General features: G+C 37.3%; 2 protein-coding genes across 12 annotated transcripts in view; one reads left to right on the top strand and one right to left on the bottom strand.

The window, feature by feature from the left end:
- The window catches only part of PRR16 (proline rich 16), a 198,630-nt gene that overhangs the window by 119,484 nt on the left and 65,770 nt on the right, over positions 1–13,376 (bottom strand). The window lies entirely within an intron of this gene.
- LOC106559461 (40S ribosomal protein S15a-like) lies at positions 10,596–11,018 on the top strand. Its single transcript, XM_038551911.1, has one exon. The coding sequence runs from the start codon at positions 10,626–10,628 to the stop codon at positions 11,016–11,018; it is 393 nt and encodes a 130-aa protein (XP_038407839.1). The 5' UTR covers positions 10,596–10,625.

The raw sequence follows: 13,376 nt of genomic DNA, 5'->3' as shown, positions 1-13,376 counted from the left end.
TGCATGGAAATATGTAGGTAAAATTCTAACTGAGATTCAATGTGCAGAATGTTTGCTAAAACCCTCTACTATTTTAGTATATGGATTCTATGAAGTTCTCTGGCTCAGATGGGAAAACAAAAACTTCCATCTTGAGTCTTGCCAAGGAGACGCTTCCTCATTATTCAGTTCCCTCTTCTACTAAAGTTGTTTCTTTCCCCTCCTTTCAAATTCCAGCCTGCCATCCATTTCTCATACCCTACTACTCCCCTATATCCTCTGCACTTTACCTCATCCAAAATCAAATGCTTCTCAACCTTGTAACAAGACTGTTTCACTAACATGAGGTTATCCTAGAACTAGTCTTCTGCTAGTGTCACTGCTTAATCTTCAAAAAATTATTATCAGTTAAGAAAAATGGAAGGAAAAGAAAAAGAGGAACCTAAAGGAGAAAGGAATGAAGAAACAGAGAGAAATTACACAAGAAAAAGTACAGGGAGACATAATGAAAGTGAGGGAAGGAAAAAATCCAGACAGGAAAAGTCAGAGGAAAAAGGAAATAGCCAGCAGAGAATTACCAGGGTTCACAGATACCTGGGACTTGGTGCAGGCTTTGTGCTAACTGCTTTCCATGCAGTATATAAATTTTTAAAATATATATATAGGCTTGATATATGACAGGAAAAAAAAAACATTTTAAGAAATGTAAGCTTCCTAAAAAACAAACATGCATGATACATAATGTATTATTTTCTTCCCATTTTATCCAAGCACATAAAACTTCATTTTATATTATTTTTATTTAGTTTAAAAGGTTAATGTTATAAAGAAAGCAAGCCTATAATATAGCGAGCAATATTTTCTGGTATTATAATTGAGTGATTTTATCTAGTTATGTGCTCTTAAAAGATGTATCACCATGGTAACTAGATCCTTTGACAATTATTCTATTTTAGTGCAAACCAATACAAAGGGGTTAAAAATACCTTAGTCTTGAATCTTGAGATTCACATTCACCCTGCAAAGTTTGTCCTTTCCTCCCTTCCCATTTTCAAGACAATGTTTAAGAATTTTTCTCCATCCTCTTTCACCTCACATGGAACTGATCTGAACAGGAGTAATTCTTGAACCATAAAAGCTGATGCACTTTGTGATGGTAAACTACCGATGGGAATTTCTGCACTTAATTCCAATGGATAAATACCACTTATATAACTTATTGTTACTTATTGTGCTTGCCAATTTCAGAGAGAAAAATTTAGATTTTTGTTTCAGAGACAGATACTTTTAAAAAAGAAGGCAACATCTGATATGGCCTCACTAAGCATCATTTCAGTGATGACGGGTTGTCAATAAGCCAGTCCAGAAAGCATATCAGATTCATCTTTATAATTCTAGCACGGCACCATACACTTAGTAGGCTGTCAACTAACACTGTAAGGAGGGAAGTCATTATAGTGAACACTGATTGTTTTTCATCTAACAAGTGGACTGCTCTAATATACATTAGGAACTCACATCTGCTGGATTGAGATTAAGTCACATTTCAGGGAGGATAATAATAATGACAAGAGTTAAGTAGTAATTTTAAAACTTCTGTAGCAACATGGTAAAAGTATGATTTTTCTATTCAAGAGAATATCATCCAGGAAATTGGGAATTATCACCATCCAGGGAAACCAATCACAGGGTCAACTTTACCACTTTGCACAAGGCTTCATGGTATGTGCCAGCCTCTGAAGAATGTCAGAGCTCTTCAGAGTTTTGGAGAAATCCATACTATTCACTTTCCTGTATTCCTCATGAGCATGCCCATTGTCATCCAGCGTGTGGGTGGTCAGAGGGAAGACCCGTCAACTGTCTCCAGATGGCGGCCTCTGCCTGTCTCCGATATTTTCCTGCCACCCTCAAACTTCTGAGGAAAGAACAGGGTCCCACACCCTGCTTGAATGAACTTTGTGTAAGTCACACCCTCTTTGTACCTCTTGCCTTCCAATGCTCCATGGATGTCTGCATTGGATGGGATCCTACTTTGCATTAGATTTCTAAGGTTTGCCTGGAAATCCAGATGTCTTCACTGAGCCAGAATTTCTAACTGATTTAAGGACTCTATTTCCTCAGAGGTTCCCAGTTTTCCCATTTTCTACTTTTGCACCGGCTCTCGGACACTCCAAGCTCTTTACTCCATCCCCAGAGTATGGCAAAGGTGCCACAGATGGTTGATGTCCTGATTCCTATAAAACAATGTGTCTAGCAATCAACATTCAGCTGCACTCAGATGAAGGCCATTTTAGAGCAATGTCAACTCGACCACATTCCAACTGGCTCTCCTCAATCACTGTCCTCTGAAATTGCCCTTTTGGCTCTCTGCAGTGCTGACTTAGTGCAAAAAGCTTTGTGTACTTTTGTCTCTTCACATTTGGATTTTCTTCTTCTTCCTCTTCTTCCTCTGGTCTTTCTTCTCTGAGGCGGAGGGTAGGAGGGGAGTCGGAGGCTTCTTCTTCTTCTTCGAGGTAGGTGTTCTTCTTCGTCTTATTCTGTTCTGATCTTCTGACTTCTTCTTCTTCTCTTCTTTCTACTCTTCTTCAGTTTCTTCTTCTTCTTCTTCTTCTTCTTCTTCTTCTTCTTCTTCTTCTTCTTCTTCTTCTTCTTCTTCTTCTTCTTCTTCTTCTTCTTCTTCTTCTTCTTCTTCTCTCTTTTTGAAAGATTTTAATTAGTCATGAGAGACAAAGAGAGGCAGAGACACAGGCAGAGGGAAAAGCAGGCTCCCTGCAGAGAGCCTGATGTGCTGGACTCCATCCCAGGACCCCAGGATCATGCCCTGAGCCAAAGGCAGACACTCAACTGCTAAGACACTCAGGCATCCCAGATTCTTTTGATATCACCTCTCCTTCACACCTAAATTTTAGAATTTTCCATAGCAGCAGCAGGTAAAGGATATTCTACATGTCCGGGTGCTCAGGATGCTTATCATGGCACGGCGGGAAGAGCTCGGCTGCCATCACTATTAAGGCTTCTGCATGCCTTTCCTATCCGATTTTTATCTAAAATGATATTAAGTAATTGAATTTGGCTTTTTTTTATCATTTGCCAAAAGATTATGTAAAACATCTCTGGATTTCCCCTCATTTCTTCATCTTGTTTCCACACTGAGCATGAAGGGGAAAGGTAATTTATTATTCTTGTCTGTTTTCACTTCCAGGCTACTGTGTTCCTCTAACAGAGAAAATAAAATAAGCATCCCTCAATGCTGCCTTTGATGTGTTTTTTCTCCCTTCTGTCAAAATGGCCCCAACATCTAAGAACACGCACATGAGAAGGTATATGTCAACCATGTCCTACCCTGTTAGCAAAAAATTCAGGCAAATGTGAAAAGAGAAAGAATGCTCAGTTTTGGATTCTAGACCCTTCTTCCAGAAACCAGGGAACCCATGGCACAGTCCCAAATTTTGTTTCCAAATGCATTCTACATCTAAATATGTACAGACACTATTACAGCTATACTTCTCACTTCATGACTCAAAATTAGCCAGAGGCAACTCAAACTGTTACTTGCTAACATGTTAATTTGATCAGACTCTCTCATGGCTCTTTTGCTTCCTTAATCTTTTAAGACTGAGGTCAGCAAACTGCAGCCTGTGAGCTAAATCCAGCCTGAGAGGCAAATCCAGCCTGCCACCTGTTTCTGTACAGCCCATGAGCTAGGAATGGTTTTTACCAACTAATGTTAGCAATCACCTTGACAAATAAGGAACAGTAACTTTGAACTACAATTAAGGAAAATGCTATTCCCCCCAAAAAAGAATTCAACTTCTTATCAGTAAACCTGTACTCATTATGATTATATTTCTAACTTCTCAAAAAAATGTGAAAATGTGTTTGTGGTAGAAGCATCTACATTATATTCTTGATTTGGACTCTGAGCCCATGAGCCTAAAATAGTTACTATTTGGTCCTTCACAGAAAACGTTTGCTGATCCCTGCTTTAAGGGAACACAGCTGGAGATGTTACATGGAATGCAAAGGAAAACCTCCACAGCAGTTAATGCAAGAACTCTATATGTTTCACTATAAATTTTTTTTCAGGTTAGACTATATATATAAATATATACTTATTTATCTGTATATTTATATGCACATTTGTTTCCCTGCTTGTTGCAATGTATATTAATTAAAAGTCGTAAATGGTAACTCCTCTATCCTCACTTTCTTGCTAAAACAATTTCTTTATGGCCTTCACAGATCATATGAGGTAGGCATTATTCCTGTTCAGAAATTACAAAATGGAGGCCCTGGAATACTAACCAGCCTACATAAGACAGAGAGCTAGTATGAGGCACAGCTGACTTTGACTCGAGTCCCCATTTTTAATCACAGTAACATACTGTTCCTGCTTTTGTTTAGCTTCTCATTCTGGGAATTTCCTTTAAGCACCTCCAGTCTGTGCTATAGGTAGCAAGTCACTGCTGTTCACCCTCCACCACACCACCCCCATTCAGAAGCAGTCACACTGGCATGGAGATTTAGAAGTGAGGCAAGAGCTGTGTCCCAAAGCTAATGTGAACTTCTGGTACACTGATCTTGTTTAAATCACAAAGTCCAGCATGGAAGGCTGAACAGAGGCAAAGATCCCAAGTGAGAACCGCAAATGAGCTGGGGCTGCCAGGGCCAACAGGCTTGACTTGCTTTCCTTAAATCAGGAGCTCTGATGAAGGGTGGTAAGGGAGCCGATTTATTTCATCTTCTACTTCAGTACAAACCTAAATAGGCTTTAATTCTGGGAGCCATCGCCTATCATGACAAAACCTATAAAGAGTTACAGGAAGTACAAATTAAGTGATCAGGAAAGGCAATGTATGAGCAGTAGGTAAACCTAGATCATCAATCCACTTCAACCATTAACTCACTGAGTGACAGTGGCTTCATTTCACATAACCAGTTTATGATTTGGTTACAATTTTTACTTTGATGATTACTCAAGTTTCTTCTAACTCTATGCTTCCAAGATTTTAGAGCTCTAAAATACATCTGTACAGTGATACAATCTAGACAGGAATGCTGTCTGAATGGTGGCCCAATATGATCAAACTATTCTGGTACTGGCTAATTAGATCACACATTAATGATTTTCTTCTTCAAAGGCTCATCTAGAATAGTTGGGACAGTCTGCTATGACAATTTTTAGTCTGAAAATGCTTGTAAACTCTTGGAAAATAATTACTGTATATTCTTTCATCTGTTACTTTGCTGTGATTTTTTGCTGAGATCAGATGGTTCTAAGTTTTTAAGGATGCGTGATTTAACCAATTATTGCACTTACAGACTATACTATTTTATGATCACTAATCTCTGGTAGAGAGCCAAACTGGTGTAAGCAGCAGTGGCCATACTTCCAAAGATGTGCCTAATGCAGGGCTTAACCCACAATGGAGCTTGGTATGTGCACTGTGAGAAGAATAAATGAAGGACAGTTTTAATAATTCATGTTATTTCCTGGACTGGTTGCCTTAGGAGCAAACACATTAAGGCACAGAAATGTATTCTGAAAGTCAAAAAGGGAAAGAAAGGTATGTAATTATATTTAAATAACATAAATGCTTTTGGAAGACTAACAGATCTGAAAGTAGTTGTATAAATGAATTGGGGAATAACAAGGGTCTAGGGAGGCCTAATCTGTGTTCTCATTGGGAAGAGTGGATCTGGGCAGGACCTGGTGTATGAAGGAGGGAAAGTCTGTGAGACTCATATTAATGACAAGAAGGTGGCCACAGGATGAAACTTTATAATCCAGACTCATAAAGGCTCTGGGAATTATGTAACACTTTCTTTGCAGTTCATTCCCTGGATGACTTACCCCTTTCTTTTACGCAGAAAGAGGAAGTCTGGAAATGTAGACCTGATTGTCCTCTAGTCTCATCCATCTGAAGAATGAATTAAATTAGATTTTTTTTCATATCTATCTTAATCTATCATGTTATTACATTGGGAAACCCTTGTCCAAAAACGTTGTTTCTTCTTTTTAAACACTTGAAATTCTTCAAACAGGGAGCAAAGCCTATCATTACCTAACAAATCACCCATTGCGTCATTAAAAAAAAAAAAAAAGTTTATGCCTAACATCTATTGCATTAACTTGACCATTTGAACTGTACAGTGAGTCTTTGTCCAGGCTTATTTCTCAAAGTGCACTAATGACCTATAAGCACTGACATGCAGCTGCTTTGTGTGTGTCCACTTTGTCATTATTACTTACTCATGGGTGCAGATTTATTTAGCAAGATAATGGCCCTCACAATACCTAGCAGAATTTTCTGCCCAGAAGTCACTAAAATAATGCAGTACTGTTGTTGCTGCTAAGGAAAATTGTATGCTCTTAAATTAGGTCACTACTGCATATTTATTGTGGCCCACAGAACTGAATAGTTTGAAGTGGAACATCTACTTAATAAATGTATTTACTTATAATCAGTCATGTTCCAGAAATAAATTAGGATGGCTTATAACGATTCTTAAAGTATAGCAAAGAAACATAAATTAAAAGGGGGAAAGTGGTAGAGTTACAATTTGTATTTAATTTATTAAGGTTAAGTCTAGATACAGAAGAAGTGGCAGAAATAAGGAGCTATATAATAGGGCCACGTGGTATAGCTTCAGTCATTAAGCTTGCAAAGAGAGGACAGCTTGGTGAATTTGAAGACAACCTTAAGTAGTATATTTAAATATTTAATAGAGTCCTCTCATATTTACTAATCACTTTGCAGTAAACAAAGAATGTTAAACACATTTATTTAAGCTCAGTAAGTCCACATTAAAAATGGGGAAATTAAGTCTAGAAAGAAAGTGTCTTACCATGACAAGTTGCCTTGTATAGATGATAATATAGAATATTTTCAAGAAGAATTACAGACTGGTAAAGCAGAACTAGAGAATCTCTTAGAGGAAGTCTACACACTATCTTACTGACAAATGACATGTTCCCACATTATCAAATCTATGAGATATCACTTTCAATATTAGATTAAACCATGGGATTGCCATTTTGTAGGTTAAACATGGTTAAACATCAGCCATTTCAGATGTTCAACTTCATAGTTTGGGTATCAGTGAAAACCAAGTATGATATGGATCTTCTGAAGCACAATTTGTTTACTTTCACTTAATTTTGTAGCTTGCACATGAGACCTGTGATGTCTTCACTAAGGAAGATATAAATAATTAAAGACACACTAATTATCCTTATAAGATCTTTTTGGAACAGTACTTTAGCAACAACCAACTCCAGATTTTGGTACTACGTTTTCTGCAGAGATTTTGTAAGGGTGGATACTGACAACCATTCCATAGAGAAAGGTGAAGTAAGAATCTGGCACAGAAGTCAGTTTAACTACTGGAATCCTTAGTCACACTGGATATGTTGCATTAGCAGGTTACATAAATGTCTGTCTTAGTTTCCTAATCTGCAAGTGGAAAATAATGCTATCACTTTTTTAACAGTGAATCCATATAACTGGAGCAATTGCTCCAAAATTTCTATTTTGAATTATGAAAAACTCAGAGCCAAGTTGGAAGCTCAGCTTCAGGAATCACTTTGATCCTTGTGGTCTACAAATTAATATTCTTTTCTTTGATTTTCAGCTATTACTTCTTTATATTTCTCTTGTTTTTTTTTTTGAGATTGTATTTATTTATTTATTCATAAGAGATAAAGAGAGGGTCAGAGACATAGGCAGAGGGAGAAGTAGGCTCCCTCTGGGAAGCCTGATGTGGGACTCGATTCCAGGACTCCAGGATCATGACCTGAGCCAAAGGCAGATACTCAACCACTGATTCACCCAGGTGCCCCTTTATTTCTCCTGGTTTTAAGGATCTATTTCCTCTTTATTCCACCTTTAGGAGATAGTATTTCTCTGTATTTTTTTTTTTTTAAGTAAGGAAATAGCTTTTTTTTTCTTTTTTGAGAGACATAACATGACCAGGGGAGAGGCAGAGACAGAAAGAGAAAGTGAATCTTAAGCAGACTCCACACTCAGATGGAGCCAGAGTAGGGTCCCGATTTCATAACCCTGACATCATGACCTGAGCTGAAATCAAGAGTCGGACACTCAACCAAAGGAACCACCAGGGTGCCCCAAGAAGATAGGATTTTTAATATTACCTCAAATCTTTGTGGTACAGGATGGGTTAATACATAATCAATAAATGAATACATGAATAGTATATACTCACTCTGAAAATGTTGACTGAAGGAGATTTCTGTCAGGAAATACATGTTATGCTAATTTAAAATGCATATAAATTCAAGCATGATAAAACATTGACTGTGGGGAGGTAATAACTATAGTAAATTATAAAGCTCTCAGAAAAAATTCAATTGAATATAAATGTTAAATCATAAAATATTAATGATATTTTATGTTCAACATATGTTAGTGAAATTAAAAGAAATTAAACAGTATGAAGTGAATAAGCCATATTCACTGACATCAATACTAAATGGTAGCTAACTATACTATTTCCAAATACAAATGTTATTATTCATGTCTATGCTATGGCAAGTTCATATACTCAATTCAAAATAACATTTGCCTCACTGGTAAGTGCACATTAATAATAATGTAGACTACCAAAAAACACATCAGTACCACATGCTATAATTGGGTTATTCCACTAAAATATATCAATTATACAGGCCAATACACCTAAAAAAATTTCCTTATATTTTTATCAACTCAACACAGAGCTCATGGTTAATTAGATCAGAGCCATATATAAATCAAATGATAAGATGCATTATTTCCTAGAAATACACAAGCTGCGAAGTGTACCTCTATATGAAACAAACAAAAGACTTAAAAGAAAATCATTCCAGTCACTCTTTTGAAGTTAATTTAGAATAAGAGAGGCTCGGATTCATGCTTTCTGATTCTAAATTAAGTCAAAAGGCAGATAACAAGCTCAACATTTTACCACAAAAATAAGTCCCATAAAGACAGGCAAACTATAATTTGCGGTTGCAGTCTGGGCTGTGTGCGTATGTGCGTGCTCATGTGTGTCACACAGAAACAAAGTATGTACATCCATTAAACTATAGTGATAATAACAAAAAATACAAAATCTACAGAATGACAAAACTTAAAAATATGTTCTTTCCAATTATTCTAAGAAAAGGGAATGATTCCAGTCCAGACACATTTAGGTAAGACTTTACATACTTTGAAGACAGAAAACGAAATCTTTTTTGGACCATCTATTATTTCTGTTTCCTCTGTCCTTAAACTCTTTCCTAAGTTATTGCAATTTTTTCCTTCTTCACTTCACCAAAACTGTAAATTTAATTCTGGATGTTGTCTACTATCTCCCTTTAGAATAGAAGCATAATACCCCTAGATGCTTGCTGACAATTTACAGCTGAGTCCCTTCTAGGAATCACCCTAAACCAAGGGAGCTGTCCCATCCAAAGTGGCCTTCCTCCTAGAAGTGCCCTTTACTCAAGGCCTGGATTATGTGGGGGGTAACAAGGGCTCTGGCCTCACATCCAACAACTCTGAAGGGCCACAGCAAGGTCAGAACTTCCACTACAACTGGCTGAACCCACTGCTGCAATGACAGTGCATTTCAACTTCTCCCTCTGCCTAATCCTGCTTCTGTTCTTCCCTTATAGGTGTTTCCAAAGGCACTTCCGAATAAGGCTCTTGTAGACCAATCCCCATCTCCTGAGAAACATGATCTATAATACTGTGCAGGAAAAAAAAAGTTTGCTATAATTCAATTGGTAACAAATTAAACAAAAATGTAATCAGTACAATCTTTAAGAATTTTGGTGGGGGAAGACACAAAACTTCCAGTGGAGAAATAAGATTTTTAAGATTTTAAAGAAAGGACTGTCATTTTCACTTAGACATTTTATTAATTTATGACTAATTTTCAAATCTAATACATACATGATAGCTCATAGAAGATGTTCAATTGAGAACAATAAACTGAAATGGTGCAATATTTACCCAATTCAAAGGAGACCCAATGTTACTACAGGTAGTAAAATAATAAATGTTTCAGTTGTTAAGAGTATGAGACCAACATGAACTGAATTCAGATTCAACCAAAGTTCTTTTCAAGGGAAGACGTCATGAATCTGCAGGGGCCCTCGGCCATGCTTCCTTTTTATTCTGATTTTACTATAACTTCAGGAACAGGATTGAACTCTGTGGGCAAATTCTAAGATATTGGACATCATCCTATAAAAATAAAAAATTTGATTCCACTCTTTCATAAGATTTATAAAAATGTCCAGGATTAATTGTATCTAGAAAAGATTTAGAAAAGAACAATAGAAAAGATTAATTTAGGGATATATCTATAGAAGAGTGAATTAAAAAGATTCTGTATTTTCAGTATACAAAGGGGGTAGGTGGAAATGAGGTAACTGGCATTAGAAAATAAAACCCCAAAATACGAAAAATAAGCAATTCCTCAGCACACTAATTCCTCTAGCAGGCCATGCCTTCCTGCAACTGCATTCTGTTTTTAGTTGGATCATAGCCCAGAGCATTCAAAGGCTCTGGAGTCTCTTTCCTTCCATCTTAAAAGATTCCCATCAGCTTCTAAAAAAATTATAGCTCTTTCCGCCATCTCTCCTAGCTGCCACAATGGTGCGCATGAACGTCCTGGCAGATGCTCTCAAGAGCATCAACAATGCTGAAAAGAGAGGCAAGCACCAGGTTCTTATCAGGCCATGCTCCAAAGTCATCGTCCGATTTCTCACTGTGATGATGAAGCATGGTTACATTGGCGAATTTGAAATCATCAATGATCACATAGCTGGGAAAATTGTTGTGAACCTCACAGGCAGGTTAAACAAGTGTGGAGTGATCAGCTCCAGATTTGATGTACAACTGAAAGATCTAGAAAAATGGCAGAATAACCTGCTCCCATCCCACCAGTTTGGTTTCATTGTACTGACAACCTCAGTTGGCATCATGGACCGTGAAGAAGCAAGACGAAAACACACAGAAGGGAAAATCCTTGGATTCTTTTTCTAGGGATGTAATTCATACGTGCAAATAAAATGCCTCAATGGACAAAAAAAAAAAAAAATTATAATGCATCCTGTCTTCATGTTCTCCACTACTATCCCTAACAACATAATTAGATCTGACTGCCGAGTCCACTGCCCAAAGAAACCACTCCCGTTAGTTACCAGTGACCTCAGTGTTATTAAAACCAGGGCTACTTCCATGCTATCTTACTTTACTTCTAGTGGCAACTGAGGAACACTCCTATCTTCCTAAAAAATGTTCTGCTTCTGTCCCACCTAATGGTTTTCTTCCCAACCTGTTGGTAGCTCCTTTTCCCTTCAGTCACCTCGTTCCTACTTTTGTTAATTTGTTCATTCATTCATTCAACTGGCAAAATGGAGTCTGGAGATGCAATAGTGAGCAATACTAGACATGGCTTCTGCTCTCACAAAGTCCTTTACACCTCCTCTAGCTTTGCCTTGCACAATTCTTTACCAATATCACTATGTTGCTGTACCTTTTCTCTAGTTGAGCAACCATGCAAAGGTCTTCTATAGCAATCCTTTCACATGCATTCTTTGCTCTTCTTAGAAAGGTCTGCCTCAACTAATGTGTTAAGAAAAAAAAAAAAAAAAAGGTTTGCCTCAGCTAGCGCATCCCTAAAACAATTTCCAAGCCAGTTCTTCAGACACTTGCCCTGGTATTCTCATCTCAAGCAGCATATCCTCTTTCTTCACAGCATCCAACTCTTTCCCTCCATAATAACTGTAATCTGTAATTTCATAGCTGCTGTGTTTGTTGGCTTGTCTAAGGCTCCAGGAAGTTAAGAATCCTGTTCACTATGCCATTTACCTAGATCATAGAGGCCCAATGAAATAGTGGGCACATATTTCTCTTTAAAATAAACAAGACCTAAACCAAGCAAACAAACAGCTTCCATTTCACTGTTGGTGCAAGAGATGGTTTAGGTGAAAAATGCAAATAGGCATCTAAGAGATTTAAGTTTATAAATGAAAGAATCATAATTAACTTTTGCTAAAGTTAACGTCAGAAAAGATAACTAGGTTGTTTCTTATCACATTACTGGATCATATACACCCAAAACAGACAAGAAAAATCTACACCCAGGCAATGTGACTGCGGATGCAATAGTTCAACAGAGCTATCCATCCTTCACTGGATGGACATACATTTACCCCCAGCCAAGATAACTCTATTCCATCTGCAAGCATACTAATATACTATAGAGAATCTCAGAATTAGAGCTAACTTAGTGCCTGTAGATCTCAGAGAGATCATACTCAGGAAGGTCAGAGAGAGAGCAGTAGTAGATAAGATACTAGAATTCGGATCTCCTAGTCCTCAGGAAAAAAAAAAAAAGAGCTCAACCACTACCCACTTGCCCTTCTTTTTGGAAATAAACAAGGAGGAAGATAAAAGAAAAAAAGTTTAACATATGAACACTCTTCCATTACCTACAAAGTATTAACCATGAATATTCTAAAGTACTTCTTCACTTTAAGAAAGAGAAATTTTTAAAAATTTTAGCTACTTCTTAAAAGAAAGGCAATCTATGAAATTGCAATCATTTTAAAGACCCTGGAGGTTTCTTAGGATATATTTTTTGACATAGAAAAGTTTTTTCCTTCCATTTATGTCTTATAAAAAAGAAAAGAGAACTATATTTTGCTATGGGAACCCACTTATGTTTGCGAAAAATTGTGAAGTGTATGGAAGAATACGAACAAAAGTCTTAAAAGTCTTAAGAGTTATGGAGGAAAGTATGTGGAAGTGGGTGGGGGGTCCCAGAGAGAAGGAACCAGGCGCATTGTACTAGAGCACATTTCTGCTCCAACTGTTTCTCTCTTAAAGGGGAATTAATTGAATTAATCCATTGTTTGTATACCGATAATAAATATAAGATAGATAAAATATCAAAACTAATATTTTGAACCAAACAGTAAGTAGACCTTCCAAAAGGATTTAGGTCAAGTAAACTAACTGGCCAATGATCTCTGTCATAGCAGTTTTCTCCCAGACTTTTCCAGCAGAGTGGTGGAAAAGTATTTGCTGCCAAAGATTTCTTTGCACCAATTTTTTACTGACTCAGGGAAACCCCAAAGAAGCCTTCTCTTTGGATTGTATTTACCTCAGGAGGATTTCTCACAGATTGTGCTAACAATAGAAATCATTCTTGGTTATGATACAGACCCAGCAGGATGTTCAAAATGCCACAGGCTACTCAGTGGTCCTGCCTGGGAAAGCCTGCTGGTAGGTACCATACGAGCCATATGGAAATGGCTAAAATGGGAAGTAAAAGCAGCAGGTTCTGAAGTCATCAGCTTCCCTTGCCATGGTAGAATTAGTATGAGTCTGATGCAA

Source organism: Canis lupus, chromosome 11, assembly GCF_011100685.1.
Source record: "Canis lupus familiaris isolate Mischka breed German Shepherd chromosome 11, alternate assembly UU_Cfam_GSD_1.0, whole genome shotgun sequence".
Taxonomy (NCBI): Eukaryota; Metazoa; Chordata; class Mammalia; order Carnivora; family Canidae; genus Canis; species Canis lupus.
Note: the sequence above shows the minus strand (reverse complement) of the source record. Positions and strands in the feature narration are given on the sequence as shown.

Excerpts from the sequence above, each read along its gene's own strand:
- LOC106559461 (XM_038551911.1), top strand. The coding sequence starts at position 10,626 with ATGGTGCGCATGAACGTCCTGGCAGATGCTCTCAAGAGCATCAACAAT.